This window comes from Amblyomma americanum, chromosome 10 (genome assembly GCF_052857255.1).
Source record: "Amblyomma americanum isolate KBUSLIRL-KWMA chromosome 10, ASM5285725v1, whole genome shotgun sequence".
Lineage (NCBI taxonomy): Eukaryota > Metazoa > Arthropoda > Arachnida > Ixodida > Ixodidae > Amblyomma > Amblyomma americanum.
The window spans coordinates 20,328,670-20,345,115 of record NC_135506.1 but is presented as its reverse complement, the minus strand read 5'-3'; the positions used below and the strand labels follow the sequence as shown (position 1 = coordinate 20,345,115).

The 16,446-nt window shown below is 46.2% G+C and overlaps 1 protein-coding gene across 1 annotated transcript; it reads right to left on the bottom strand.

The window, feature by feature from the left end:
- Positions 1-8,014: 8,014 nt before the first annotated feature.
- On the bottom strand, positions 8,015-12,051 carry LOC144106315 (uncharacterized). The gene is made up of 2 exons (XM_077639093.1): positions 11,458-12,051; positions 8,015-9,227 (listed from the first exon to the last, which is right to left on the bottom strand). Exons 1-2 carry the CDS (start codon positions 11,854-11,856, stop codon positions 8,076-8,078), a joined length of 1,551 nt encoding a protein of 516 aa, XP_077495219.1. The 5' UTR covers positions 11,857-12,051; the 3' UTR covers positions 8,015-8,075.
- Between the last annotated feature and the right edge of the window lie 4,395 nt (positions 12,052-16,446).

Here is a 16,446-nt window from a genome sequence, read left to right as displayed (position 1 = left end):
TTTCAGCCAATGGTGTGCGCGTAAACATTTCGTGCCTGGTGTACTTCGCAATGATTGAAATTTTCAATATATATAATTTTCATTCTTTGCAGGTATTAACGGGCCGTAACCTGAAGGCAAAGATATCGTTGCGAATTTCTACCATACGCACGGGTGGTGTCATCAACCAGCAACCATTAGGCCGAATTAGCTACCCCCATAAGCCCTAACAGGAACTATCATGGACTATGACCCCGAAACTAGCCCCCAAGTGGAAAACGGTGAGGCTAATTTTGGGCAAAGTCGTTTTCGCCTCTTCCGGCCTTGAGAATGGGTCGCAGTGCACGAAGAGTTCACTGAACCGCACTTCTTACAAAATGGACGCGATTCAGAGATATTACAAATCGCTCTTATTTCTCCAAAACGGAGCGACGCACTCAAAGCAGTACTTCAGAAAAACTAGAGTACAAAGAGATATTGCAACAGTGCCACCAGTAAATCAGTGAGACAAAGAAGGAAAACTAAATTTTTTAACCGCGCTCTGCGATATTCTGACGACCGAAAGATCGCGGAAAGCGCTGTTCCGAAGACTATAGCGACTGTTCTCTAGCTCGTTAGAGACTCGCAGACAGGGTTGTCGCTGCGGAAGTCGTGCATCAGCACTTTCTCGTAAGCAATCGCACTACGTGTATCTGTAGTTTATTTCTGTAATTTTTAGCAGTGTTTGACAGTATATTCTCGGGAGCATCAGGCACAGAAACTCTTTTTCTGATCACTTTTGCGAAAGTTGCACCGTGTTTCATTACTTTTTTCAGGGATATACAGTGGGTTTGGTGTCATACCTTCTCAGTCAGGGTTTCAAGTCTCTGATATTGTACAAAATGTTACTTGTGAATTGCGCACTGCTGAATGGGAATTTGAGCTGTGCCGTTAGTGCTTTATGTAAAGGTCTCAAGAATGTTCCTAGCCACACGTGAAATTACGGAGGTGGATAATGCACCTTATCTGGCTCCCGCCGCGGCGGCTTTGTGGTTATGACGCTCGGCTGCTGATCCCAAAGATGAGGATTCGAACCCGGCCGATGCGATCGAATTTCGTTGAAGGCGAAATTCGAGACGCACGTGTTCTGTGCGATGAAACGTTAAACAACTCCAGGTGCTCGAAATTTCCGGAGCCCTTCACTATAGTGTTCCTCATAGCCTGAGTCGCTTTGACACGGAGAAAAATGCACATAAACCATATCTTCTCTGGCCAGATTGTGGTTTTGCGAAAATTAGAGATTGGGTATGTATACGGTCACCCAGGTATGTCCAATAAGCCGCAACATTCGCCCTGCCGTCGTCAATTCGTACATATGTTCACGAAGTTGAGGCCTGCATCTGTTTAAAGAACACGAACTTGATCGAAATTGTTTTCTTCGGGTGATGATGTGAAAATCCTTTTTAAGGCAACTGGCCTGTTTATGCAGAAAACATAGGCTTGTCCTCTAGCTTGTACGCTGTTCCCTGGTTCACACCTATATGATGTGGATGTATACATGGAACTGAGATAAATCACGTGCATTCTTTGTGTACGCTCCTTTATTTATTTTTGCTTGAATTAGTGAAGATGATTTCCATAGGTTTATATCTACTCCTAATCTTTATTTTATTGCTATTACTGACATTGACCGTGCGCAGATTTTCTTTTCATTGGCTGTCAATTTTTTTTAATTACGTGCTTGTATATTCGTCGCTCTTCATACTAATTTCGGACGTCCCCTGGATTTGGCTGAACTACATAGACATATTGATCTCTTCGGGTACAATATTGATTTTGAAAGTTGCAATATGAATTATGAGGCGTTTAATTAGAATCAAATGCAAGCTCCTTTCTTATAAGTGCACTGTCGCGGTTGCACAGTAGTAAGGGTGATTGGCTGCGACTTCGATTAAGGCGGAATGCTACACACCCTAGGACTCCGCCATGTCACTGCACATTAATGAGCCCCAGGTGGTCAAACTTATCCGGAGCACTTCACTACGGCGTCCCTCATAAGCTGAGTCGCATCGAGACGTAAAGCCCATAAAACGAAACGATAGTTATGTTCTTCAAAATGATGCAACCAGTGTACGGACTAAATTTAAACAGGAGACAGAAAATAGTTAGCCCGTTGTAATGGGCATATTTGCAGCCTAGAGCTTTATAGAGTGCCCAAACACCTCACCCCGCCACAGATATTGTGGCTGCTTATGCACAATGAGGTGAAAAATGCTGCCCACTTCCTACTGCTAACAGAGCAGCATTTGCAAGCAAGGCTGCACAAATTACATCAACGACTGTGCCTACACCGCGGCTTAAGGTTCAAATCCGCCCTTGAAAATCCTTCTGATAGTTTTAATAGCCGTCGATGATGTGTATTTTCTCAGTGTCACTGTGTAAAGTGGGTTATTTAGCACGAGTTTCTTTAATGCAATGAGCCGAATAGTGCGGCATTCTTGAACCATTGTACATAAAAGTTGCCTGACGAGTAGGTACGAAAATAGCCGATTTCCTCTAAAGTTATATTTTATCAACTTTGATTCCAGGTGCTGTATCCAGCGCCGGGTACCTTCACCCGAACTCTGCTCCACAAACGCCGTCGACATCTACGCTCGGAGGCGTGATCCATGCACATTTGGAGAGCCAGGAGCCTTCGCATCGAAATGAAGAAAATTCGGTTCGAATTCATAACCCTGACGGTACACTAGAGCTTTTGCGATGCGGCCTCTGCCCGTTCACTTCTTCGAATCATGCCGATGTTATGAGACATATCCAATCGCACAAGGCAACAAAAAAATTTCAATGCTCCCTGTGCCCAAAGGCGTATCAGACGCGCTACCACCTTAATAGGCATATGTGCTCACACACGGGGCCGAGACAACACAAGTGCGACAAGTGCAATTTTGCAGCTCTTTCCTCTAGCGATCTAGCTCGGCACAATCTTACGCACGAAGGCGAAGAACGCTTCAAGTGTGACGTGTGTTCGTTTTCGACGATTCATAAATACAATGTAAAGCGTCACAAGCTCATGCATCTAAGACAAGAGGGATTTCGCTGCGCTTTATGTGCATGCGTTTGCCCAAGTACTGATAGCCTCATAGAGCACTTGCTATGCCACGGGAAGTGAATTACTCATGAATGCGCGCATGTGATGGTGGTGATGCTGAGAAGTTGCATGTGTCTCACCACATAAATAAGTATCCACTCTTTGCGCACGCGTGATCCGGATTCTGTTTGGTGTACTGCGGACAACCGGTATTTTACCACAAACTTATCAGCGCAAGGCGATCAACACGAGATTTTTCTATCTTCGAATAAATGAACTCCATCGCTTACTACTGCATGCTCTTATTTTACCTACAGACACAGCGCATCAATTTCTTCCGTGTTTTGCCAGAACCGACAGGTGGTGTCCTTGGTGCGTAAAGACTAGATCAATAAAGTGGAGACTGCGGACACTAAGGCCGTTCAGCGTCCGCTCCTTCTTTCCTCGGATGAAAATTCCGGCGGCGATGTCTCGAATCATTTTGTTATAGAAGGTCATTTATGAGTCTAAGGTGACGAACAAATCCCTTGCTTCCTCTTTAGTCGTGGCCGTATAGTATGCCATAAAATTTTCGCCACGACGCACTTTCGTCGCGTCCACCTTAGATGATCATTGCAGCGATCATCAGCCATTTCGCTGGCCTCAAGTTGAACCGGATAAAACGTTTGGCAAATCACTGCACAGTGGCCGTGCATCTTTCTGGCCCCATGAGCCTGGTTAGTTTTTTTTCATCATATTAGGAGAAGCTTAGTTCGCCAATAACTAATGGCGGTTAAGAGATGCGCACTTTATCGTAGCACGAATTATCTTTCTTGCCGCACCGGCCTTGTCTATCGCATTCCTTAGTTGTGCAAGGGCTCCTCTTCCTGCCTTGACGGGACGATGTGTCCATTAACACATGTTAGAATACTTACAATCTGAAAGTCATTGAGCATCTGGTTCTGTGCTGCTGCAGCGTGCGTGTGTATTATTGATGAGTGCAGCAGGCACATAGCATGCTGAGGCGAAGAAAGGGAGTGGAGCAGTAGTGAGCAAGCACGGTGGAAGGAACACGGATGCCTAAAAATTGTAAACTCATATCCAACTCTGTTGTAATCAGACAACAGCATTTTTAGATATTGCAAAGTGTGCGTTCATGATCATGGTACGTATATTTCCAAGCCATTGCACACGCGCAACACGGTGAATCATGGTCTGGGCGGCGAAACAAAACAAAGTTCCTGTGCAGAAATGACGAGCTGCAGTGCACAGTTTAGCCCCGATGATTTCCTTTGCAACGTCACCAGTAAGCAACAATTTTGACTGACAGAAATCACTTCACAAGCATGGTATATTCGCCTGGTAAGAAAAGCCGGAACTGTGGAAATAAAGTGCCGAAAAGTGAAAATGAGCAGAAAAAAGAAGGCGCTTGCAATGAATAAGCATGACAGCTAGGCCGCCAGGCTGCAACCTGTCTATTTTTCTCTCTCCACCTCCCCTTCCTCCTCCCCCAACTCAGGCTGGGTAGAGGAGGGGTGCACAAACCCTGTCTAAAACTGTCCAATGTCCGCTATTATTGCCTGCCCTGCCAAGCCCATCTGTCCCTTACTTTAAAGATTATCAACGTGCTGTCTGCTATGATGGCCTCTGGAGAAGGGTAAGAATTGGTTTCGAAAGGCAAGCCTGAGTTACAAAGAAAATTTGTCTCGGACATTACGCCGATTTACTTGTATTTCTTTCAAAATTGAAATTTCCTCTGAGGAGCTGTCTGCTATCGCAAATTTGGCCACATTCAAAATTTTTACAGTGAAAACTCAACTCTGTGCTACCAGGCGCTGGTTTGCCGTTGCCATGTACAACAAATGCCTTTATGGTTCCTGCCAAATAGATGGCACACTTGTGAGAGTGTTTATGTGATCACTGAAAACTGCATAGACTACTGCAGCTCCTCGCAAAAAAAACAAACAAAAAAAGCCAGAACTCTGCTCCCTCGAGAAGAAATTTGGCCAAGAACAAAATGTTAAGCTATCAGGTGAACGTACACGCACTGACGGACGTTCGACATCATTTTCAGTCTTCGCTATCTTCTTCTGCTCCGCTGTAATTCACCACCTTTAATTCATATTTCCTGCTCATGATATTGTGTCCTTTGTAATCGAAGACCGCGAAATTACACGCTCACTGAAACTAATAATCAGGTAAGCTTATTCCGAAACAAGAGCACCGTTGCTATAAGCGCTATCAGTTGCTATCAGGCCTAGACTCTTGTGTCAAGAAAGGCTTAGTGGCAAAGGAGCGATCGGTAGCTGATAACGCGGCATTATGTAGATGCTTTTTCGAAACATGCGTGGGAGTGAATTTCTTGCTGCCCGCAAACGGCATAAGCAATTTCATTTCTTTGTTGAAAGTACGTTATCATACTGTCTGGCAACGAAACAGCGCTTTGAAGTGCTAGCAGCCGATCGTCGTCGTGGTATCGTGCACTGGACGGCACACGGGCTTAGTGAATTATTCTATCTGCCTGCTCGGCGGAAACACAAAAGCATGGGCCAATGTTGGTGGCTAGAAATGAAAACTGCGTCGACGTAGCGCCGGCAGGGCTTAGGTTTCAGAACGTTGCAGCACCTTGCGTCAATGCACATACCACTCTATCACATTTATTTTTTTTTGCGAAAGAAGCCCGTTCTGCGGGCATCACATATACGTTATAAGGCTCATGAAAAACTGCTGTCGAAATGTATGAATATAAAACAGCTGAATATTGCGCCTACAACAGCACGTGCTATCAACTATGTGTAGGGCACACTTTCTTGTTCATGCTATACATGCACGACCATCGTTTTAGGCAGGCTCAATTGATTTAGCGGTGATCACAATTTTTTTTTTGCCAGCGTTATATGTTAAATTTTAAAAGTGCACAACTTTGTAGGATAGCAAAAACACTGCACGAAATATAAAAAGGCTGAAAAAAAAAGTCTTCTTGCATCAGCGAGCAGGGGCTCATGATCCCTTAACACTTCACTGGTGAGTGGTTTCAAGTGATTTAGCCACTCTTGTATGGGATTGGAGTGTCTGCGGTTCTCAATCCTCGTCACCCCGGTGACTCGGTGGTTATGGGGGGTCGGGTGCTGACCCAAATGACGCGGGTTCAATGCCGGCTTCGGCGGTCGCATTTCGAAGCGAAATGCTTGAGACCCATCTACTGTGCGATGTCAGTGCATGGTAAAAAAGTCCAGGTGGACCTCTACGTCGTCCCTCATAGCCTCAGTCGCTTTGGAACTTTAAGCCCCACGAAAACCAAATGCTCAATCCTAAAAAGAAATTTTGTCGCATATTTTGAGGCCGCTGTGAGTCAGATTTTAGCCGGCAGAGCTCGCTCAAGAGGCAGCACACTGAAAAAAGGTATGGACTACAACTAAGAAGACACAATGCGAAGCCTCTTTAGCCCGTCTTTGTTCCTTATCCATGCTTTCTTTGTTATGTAGATAGACGACGCATGCATTGCCCTTCAGCACACTCATTGCAGACTGGACGAGGAGGTGGGCTCATTGTCCTGGTAGAAACCATACCTCATCACCCCGATTTCAAGTTGCGGTGGCTGCCAACGGACATGACACTTCTACCGTCATTCTCATGACATTGAGCACATAATAATAATAATAAAAATAATTGGTTTTGGGGGGAAAGTAAATGGCGCAGTATCTGTCTCATATATCGTTGGACACCTGAACCGCGCCATAAGGGAAGGGATAAAGGAGGGAGTGAAAGAAGAAAGGAAGAAGAGGTGCCGTAGTGGAGGGCTCCGGAATAATTTCGACCACCTGGGGATCTTTAACGTGCACTGACATCGCAGAGCACACGGGCGCCTTAGCGTTTTTCCTCCATAAAAACGCAGCCGCCGCGGTCGGGTTCGAACCCGGGAACTCCGGTTCAGTAGTCGAGCGCCCTAACCACTGAGCCACCGCGGCGGGGCTTGAGAACATTTGCTGTTTACTTTTTTCCTTAAAAGATTAGAGTGCAGCATTGCCTCGTTAGATCGAGTATCCTGGCGGTGTGGTAAGAGGACCGAAGTTGCACCATCGCGTCTTGGAGAGCGGTTTGTTCGAGCACTTGCTTCTCCAAACGAAAGGCACTCGTCAGGTAGGGCATTTGACGATTCCGGCGCTGATGACTGCATAAACCCGCACACAAAAATATGCGTGACCTTTGCAGTGCTGAAAAAGTAAACTGAGAACATTTGCCGTCTTCCAGTGGTGGATGGTCTTGAATGAATTCCTTGCTATAGAGAGTTATCTTTTCATTAAATGTCTACTGGAGTCAAACCAAAATCACAGAGAAGCCTGTCTATTTCTGCTGACAGGTGCAGTGGCTATCGTTAGTGCCTTAACATTACAAAATTCAAAAACAAATCATTCTGCATTGATCCGCCTTATTTCGCAAATATTCGTAGCAACCTATGTTGAGACAGGTTGGAGTTGCTTAAGTGGTGTTTCGAGCACCTTGAGGCAACGTTATAATCTTAAGTGACCAACGCAGCTAGACGACACCAATGGCGTATGGTTTGCCATAGTCTTGCACTACTAAGGATAATTTTAAATTCACCTCATTAGAACACTAAGTAGAATACACGTATAAAACAATTAATATTTACTTTACTCCGGAACGAATTTATAAACAGTGCAAAAGAGGCTACGCAACAACCGATTCAGTTTTATGCAGTTGCGTGCCTCCTGCGTAGTTTCCTTCTTATGCACATAAAAAATCTCCTGAAACTTGAAAAAAAAAAGGAAACGTTGACTCCGCGCAATAGAACTGTAGATCATGGAACTTTGTATTGAGCGAGCGAAGCGGTAGAAACAAAAGACCGCCACTTCCTTTTACGGGCAGCGAAGTGGTAAAAAACAGGAAATATTAAGGCTGCCTTCAGCGCTTTCCCTTTAGAGTTCTTTCCTTTGCAGTTTTCTATAAGTGATGACTTATAGAAAAAAGAAAAAAACACCCTTCTGTTAACTCAGATGAATTTATTATTCCCACAGGATGCATCAAGAAACTAAATACCTTCACGCGACATCAGAAGCCCAAGGTCAAACTTCATTTCATTATTCCGAATAACGTCATTCCACGGAATCACGTCTAGGCACAGAGAAAATGCGGCTTCAATGGTACCTCCACTACAAAAACCAATGGCAGTAGACTGTAAAGGAAGCCTATACGACGGCGTGCCATTCTCTTCAGCCTGCTTACCCAATAATTCTAAACTGACCGTAACTCGTCTGCAAAGGGTTTCGTGAAAGCCGAGGCTAACCAAATGCACTTGCAGGCATGGTGTGTCCGAAATGCCACTCCCTTTCATCACAGACATAGCAACCGTGAAACACACACCTCTACGGTCCCAGTAGGTTACCTTTGCGGAAGTGCTAACGTCCATTTGCTCTGCTGTCTTCAATAATTCAGCGTTCATCAGAGTCAAGCGATACATCGTTCCTGAAGAGGCTGAGGCAACGCACCCTATGTCTTGGTCAAAATCGTGATTCGGGATACGCTCGCAAAAAAGAGAAATGCAACTGGGTCGCGGCTGGACACAGTGTCTTAATTCTTCCATAGCATGGAACGATGCATTGGCCAACAAAAGCAGCTTTTGATGGATAAACTTTTTTTCCATGCTCCAAGGTATTGTCGACGTATTGCCTCCTTCGCCAAGATTCGGTGCCGCCGAAGTCGGCTGCAGCAGCGAAGTAACAGGTTGGAGCTCTTGGGCAAGCTGAGAAGAAAAGTTGCTCGCAATGTCAGCCACCTGGTGTTTAATGTTTACCTCACCTTTTTCTAACTCACGGGTTAGGGAATCTTTCACCTGAGCCCTTTGCTTCCTCGAATGTTCTATGAGTTCGTTAAACTGACTCTGAATGGCGAGCAGCTGGTCGTGGTGTGGGTCCCTCAAGAGAACCTTGAGTTCTTCCAGTGCAGCGTTGACATCGTGTATCGTGAACACGTCGCCTCGCATAGGTGGCTCCTCTGCTCTCGAACGGTCTCTGTTGTTAACGCATCCCGCCATGTAATGCGTTGCGAGGTATTTGTGCAATACACTGTCGCCGCACCGGGGGCACTGGACTGCCTGGAAAGTACAGTCCTGCTCGTAGTGCCTCAGGACAGCTTCCATGGTGCCAACGAACTCGCAGCCCTGTTGTTCATTCCAGCAGTGCGCCTGATGAAGAAAAAGAGAATGAAAGGTATGAGTTGATGCTGCCTACTGATACCGGAGGAATGTTTTTAAGCGTTTGGATAGAAAGCACAAATATTTTGCCGGCTATCTGTGCTGACGTAAGGAAAAGTCAAAGAGCCGCGGGAACTACTTGCTGTCTGAGAGCTAAAGCAGTGTGTTTAAGTTTATTTTTGTACTTTCAGCGCCTTCGGCGATGAATCGACTTCACGAAACTTTGTTCTGTAGAGCAGAACAGAGATAAAACCTACTTTCAAGCTACATGAAAAGCGGCGTGTTGGAGCGTTGTAAATTTGAGTTTATTGGGAAATATTTTTTTTGTTTAGTCTAGGTGAATTCAGGTGAGCATCACCCTCGAACTGATGCCGAAGTTGAAGCCAAACCATTCTGAAATGTTTGGAAGTTTTCTAACCAACTGGTACCCAAGCTATACGTAAGAAGTTGTCGTAACTAACACGAAATCCTACGCCCTGGATAAATGTCAGCATGCGGGACGCATCAGCCGCGCCTGGGTGATGAGGGTCAAGATTGTTTCGCCTAAACCTATCCTAAAAGCCAATCCATAAAAAGGTAGGCCACGAAAAGGTAGGTCCTTCATTTCGGCTCTGAAATGATTTCTTTCAGCTGGATTTCGGCACCCGAACTCAACCTTGTCATAAATCGCTGCCTCCCAGCGCTCGCAAACAATTTCGCGCTTTCATATCAGCCAGCTTCTGCGGAAGCTGTACACTGTTCCCACATGGCTTTATTTTTCACAATGTCGTCAGACGGGCGGGACGGAATCTCGGTAGCCTTCCATTTCCATTGAAAAAATAGGAAGCTACGAGAAGCATTGATAGAAAAGCTAGGAGTTGGCAAAAAGGTGGGGGCACACTGTTGTGCGAATCAGGATGTCAGTTGTCGTTTATGCAGTTGGCGCTAAGGACTTCGGTAAACAGCAGCACACACCGAAGCAACTGGCTAAAAAACACCGCTCCAGCGAGTTAATCCACTGAAAAATTTCTAGGCAGCTTAAAGGAACCAGTCGAATGGTGTCGCATCCTGAGACCGTAACAAAATTCTAGTGACCTACATTATTTTTGTGCAGGACTCACATGTGTTAGAATTCTGCGTAGCTTTGCACCTTCCACATGAAAATTATCTTTTCACCGTAATGCAGCGATAATTTGCTGAATTATGGCGCAGCAGCCTCAGTTTGGTCCATAACAGCGGCAGCACATACAATGAATACACTGCACCGTTGTAGGCGCGCGTAAAACTCGCAGGGTTACACTCCCACAGTTAGCGCACTATGTGAGGTGGTTTGGTGAAAGCCGGTATGATACCTAAATTAGAAAGCAAACATGCTCACACAACCAAATTCAAAAGTAAAACGGCCCCAGATTAACCGCAGAACCACAGTGAAACACAAAGGATTCTACTTCGAGCGTCACTGTGTTGCTCTCAAGATAAAGCACGCCACGATACCTCATCGCGCCCAACGCGTGTAGAAAAATATTCTCAATAGGGTTTTCCATCGGCGCAGAGGGTGAAATGATGGGAAGCGGCATACTGGCACCAGTACCATTAAAAAAAAACATAGTAAACAGGATACGCACACAACCATGCACAAAGTCTGCGCCGTCAAAACAATGATGCGCTCAAGCGGCATTACTCTAGCAAAATAAGTTTTTTACTGCGTAGAACACCATCTAATAGGATCTCTCAGATTATGATCAGACATTCCCTCCATCGCTCGGCTTAAGCCAATAAGAGAAAGGAAAGACGTAGTGCGCCGTTGCTTGAACAAACTGCAGTGAGTAAACAAACACACGAATGGAAACAAAATGCAATCGCTGTAGTTTATCGACCTTCAGACAGGCGGTCGACGCACTGCCGGGCCTCGTGCACTGCACAATGTTCGGCGCGTCGCATAAAACTGGTTACTTCACTTTTATCTTTTTTTATTTTGGTAATGCACCGGTGAAAGCGTTTTTCTCTCCTCTTACGCACGCCAGATGAGACTGGCCTGCCACTGGCGACGTTCTATGCATGTTTTGACGGCATAGACGTCATATTGCACCGCAAAGTAAGGCAGACAAGAATAGAGGCATGAGGTAGCAAAAGGTCCGGTGCTAGATACATATTTTAGGAACCAAAGTTACACCGCTAGGCTGACTAAGGGAATAAGGGAACGTAACAGAAAAAGACACGTTTCCAGAAGCTCTCAACTTGCCTTCAAGCTGTTCGCTTTCCTGGCGGGTATAGGAATTCTGTGGCACTCTTCCTGCTCGTAGGGCTCCTGGTCCAAGGGGCACACTGCGACGCCATCAAGACGGCTGGCTCCGAGGCAGGTCTCGCACAGTATGTGCGAGCAGGGCAGCTGTGACGTTGTCTTCGGAATCAGACGACAGAGGCTGCAAACATTCCAAGGTGGAACGTCATCGGCGAACCGCGTCAGTCGCCAGTTGACGCCGCCGATGTGGCCGCTCAGAAGGTGTAGCACGGCCTCCTCCGGATACGGCATGGCGGAGGCTGCGTAAGCAGCGGCTAACACAATGGTTTCGAGGGGAGGTTCTTTATGAACTTCGGCCAGGCTTATCACAGTGTCGCCGATAAGCGCACTATGAGCCATGCGCGAAAGGCTGGGGTTTGTTAGTTGCCATGCATGCCCAGCCACCAGTCGGCGCTAGGGCGAATACATTCAGTGCGAACCAAGAGACGCGGTGTAGCGTCACGCTGGATGTGCAAACAGTGTTCACTAGTGCGCCGCTTTCATCATCGTCATCATCAGCCTGACTACACCCACTGCAGTCCAAAAGCCAGAGGCCATCATCATCATCAAAAGCCTCCCCCAGGTCTCTCCAATTAACCCTGTCATTTGCCAGCTGCGGCCACCGTATCCCCGCAAGCTTCTTAATCTCATCACCCACCTAACCTTCTGCTGCCCCCTGCTACGCTTGCCTTCTTTTGGAATCTACTCCGTTACCCTTAAGGACCAGCGGCTATCATGCCTTCGCATTGCATGCGCCGCCCAAGCCAATTTCTTCCCCTTGATTTCTACTAGGTTGTCATTAACCTGCTTTTGTTCCCTCACCCACTCTGCCTGCTTCAGGTCTCTTAACTGCGCCGCTTTACTGAGGTCGTAATCACTGCTGTGCTTTTCTCGCAAGAAGCGTCAGTGGTCGCGCGTTGGCGCGGGCAAAACATGTTTCGCATAAAAGGCCTTGTTGTAACAGGCATCGGTTAGAAGGCGTGGTAGTGCGATCACTTGCACTTCGGCATCCAAGAAGCGGACAATAATAATACGAGCTTTGGGTCCCAAACAGTGAAATGATTATTTATTTCCGTCTTTTTTAGTCCAAATAGACCAGGAATGCCATAATCAGGCCTGATTAATGCTTCAGCTAGACCGTACGCTTCTGAACTTTTGATTCAGGAATTATTATTTTAATGATGAAGTGGCGATGATAGTGAGCCAATTGTTTAGCCCATTCTGCCGTCGCAGAAAGGGCTGCTGCTAAAGGCAAGTGTACCCATGATTTGGGGGTAAGGTGGTATCATAACCACATGTACTAAGAGTGGCCCTACACTGTGAAGGTCACATATCACAGTATCCTGTACCCTTTTAGGGGTGCTAATATGACCTTGCGGGCTTCTGCCGAGTAATAAAATAATTATTGGATTTTCCTATGCCAATTCTGCAGATTAGCTCTGAAAATTGCTGCACTGGGTCGGACCGGTTAAACTATGACCAATGAAAAATGCATAGAAATGTGAATACGCGGGTGCTTTAGCACTGTGCCCAAAGGAAAATGCGGCAGTCATGACGAGCAAGCGAATCTGCAGCCTTGTGCAGAGTATAAAATGGCCATGCCACTGATGCTCTGTGGTGGCAATAGCTTAGTTATCCCTCGCTCGCCCTTGTTCTTAAAGAAGCAAGCCCTATATCACTTTACACTGCAAATTTCGACCTTTTTCCTCTCCACCACCCTCTACCGAGCGTCCGTCCGGGTAGACGCAGTTCCGGTAGCTCGCCGCCTTATCATACACAACTTAGATCCACAAACGTGCGTCAGGGCGAAAAATAAACTAGACGCTAGCCTCCAGCGCAGTCAGAATAGGGATCTCACGAGGCCTGGCCTTTCTGGATAGTGGAAACAACGTCCCATAGCAACTACACACTCTGGTCGCACGTAAGATTGCTGGCCTTGATTCGATACATTTGTTCCAATCGGCATCAACGCACCCAAAAGATCGCTTCTATTCTGTTTCCCAACGTTTATCAGGAAGCATTTTTTTAGGAAGCTGACGAAAGCGTCAATTAGGTCTCATTCTTTTACACCACGAGCGGAACGTCTGCCTTCACTTACTCTCGGCGTTCACAACGGCCTCCCAAGTGAGTCAATCTTCTACGCCGCCGAGCTTATGTTTCGAGCAACTTTTGTTGTTCCGATATAATTTTTCGAACCCCTAATTATTCCATGTGCTGACGCTGGCACCAGCCAGTTAGCGGCGATAGGATGGCCACGGCTGGCAAAAAACAGGGTTAACTGGGGAGACATGGGAGAGGCCTTTGTCCTGCAGTGGGTGTAGTCAGGCTGATGATGATGATGACGACGATGACGCTGATGGCACGAGCCTTCTAAGTAAAATCCATGAGCGCTGTCGCTTCAACCAATCAGCGACATTGCTCTCGCTGCAGCTACGCCAACCTTTACCTAAAGCGCGGTTCTCCTGTGTTCGAGCGCCATGACGCTATGTGCCCGCCCTTCATTGCCCTATACGGTTGCAAGTTAATAACGCTTGCTCGCAACCACAGTACAATGTTCCTCAGTGACTGCGACTACAGTCTCCACCGACCGTTCCAGGCCCGCGCATTTAAGCATGACATCATCGTCCGCTACTACCACGTCACCTCCCAACCGGAGAGTTCATACCCGCTGCATACGGTTTGCGCCAGCCACCGACATTGCTCCTCCTCAGTCTGCTGTAGATCGCTCGTTTTTCTCGCGGCTTCCCGACAAGGCGTAGAGGGTTGTGGTCGTACCGTTCCGTTGCAGGACGAGTGCAAGAGAAGAAGCCGCTCTCAAGCACGTGAAAATCGGCGTTCTGCAGCCAGGCGGTAACCCGCCGCGGTGGCTCAGTGGTTAGGGCGCTCGACTACTGATCCGGAGTACCCGGGTTCGAGCCCGACCGTGGCGGCTGCGTTTTTATGGAGCCAAAACACGAAGGCGCCCGTGTGCTGTGCGATGTGGGTGCACGTTAAAGATCCCCAGGTGGTCGAAATTATTCCGGAGCCCTCCAGTACGGCACCTTTCTTCTTTCACTCCCTCCTTTATCTCTTCCCTTACGGCGCGGTTCAGGTGTCCAAGGATATATGAGACAGATACTGCGCCATTTCCTTTCCCCAAAAACCAATTAAATTAAGCCAGGCGGCATGCCGAGTTCTTGTCGACTTGCACCGTGACTACTATGGGCTACCCTCGGCACTGCCATTAAAAAAAATACAGCAATTATCGGAGTAATTAAAAGAAGGCTGAAGGGTTTCACGTTGAGAATGACTCACACAACCCGTTTCACGTAACTTGCCGAGGATTAAAAAGAAGCAGTGCACCGAAGCTGAATGAAACCAACGACGCATCGCTTCCTAACGTGTGGTGCTCATCAGAGCGTTCCCTAAATTCCGCGTAATTAATTTATTAGCGAGGATTACTTATGCAAATCTTTTATGTTAACTTTAGCACGACATGCGTTTCGTTAAGTTGTAGAGGGGGTCAAGAAACAAGCGATCGAACGCGAAGGGAAACAGTACGCCATTGGTCTAATCCAGCTCCGATGCGACGCTTAATTTTTAATCATATATATATATATATATATATATATATATATATATATATATATATATATATATATATATATATATATATATATATATATATATATATATATATATATATATATATATATATAAGGAGAGGGGTGTCCCTTTGTTCAGGCAGCACACAATCCCGCGCTGTCGAAAGACTCGATCCCACCAGCTCCTGCGTCGCAGCGTACGGCAGACTCACAGCAGATGGTGGCTGTCAGCTTCTGCATCTCGGCAAATCCACCCGGCGTCCAGCCAGGCCAAATTGACCTCGAAAGTGAGGTCACCTACGACCGAATGCGCAGGTTATGACGGCTCGACTCGTATCTATTTTACATCATTTTAAATCACTGAAGACATCGATTCGGAAGCGCCATCTGATATGCCTACAAGTGTTGTGTAAATCCTGGATATAAATACATGTAATGTCATTTCAATGTAATAATAACGCCACTATCCCCTCATTTAGCGGTTGTGGCTGATATGTGGTTAGCATGAGTAGCGGTGCGTGCAGTCCACCAATGCCCTCGGAGTCAGAGCATAACACAGGCTCTGCTTTATCGCATCCATCGTTATATTAGGAACCAGCTATGATTGTCGACTTTTTGCATGAGCTACAAGGCAGCACTCACCCGCCGTCGCGAGTTACCCACCTACTCCCACATTCACCCTTCAGAAACATACACAAAAATTCTGAACAAAGGCATTCTTGAGCGATAAATTGTTGATGAACGCAATTTTTACCTATAATGCAATATTTCACTGTAACAATAAATATATTCGAAAATCATCCAACGGCGGCCTTGCTTTTTTTCTAGGAAGGTTTTGCTATAGTCAAAAGCGCTCCTCGTTTTTTTATGGCTGTCTTAGCTGTTCGATGCGATCGAGGGAAACACTTAATTTTTGCTGCATAGCAGGAGAATGAACCATTACTTTCAATATTTCTATGAGAGTATTTTACAGTCCAATTTTCGAAATTTCCGACCAAGATTGATGGACACGAACGTTGCCGCGTGTGGGAAGCGCCGACAAAGAGCAGTAACATTTATTTGAGTAAAACCTTCAAAGTAACCATCGAAGGTAAATCCAGCTCCTTTAACAGACCTGTCGCCTTAGATGTTTCATCATCGTGTAATTTGTTTTTTTCCGTCAAAAGCAGAGGTGAACTGCTTTCTTTGCATGGGGCTCACCTTGTTTCACTTTGCAGAACAGCCGAACATCTATGGGATAGAAAGCTTGCCCTCCTTTAGTGATATATGAAGAATAAAGTCTCAAGAAAAGTATTAGAAGTCGGACGCTTCTGAAAAAAAAAACATTTCCTTTTAATAACCAAAAAGAAACCAATTTTCAAAGCCA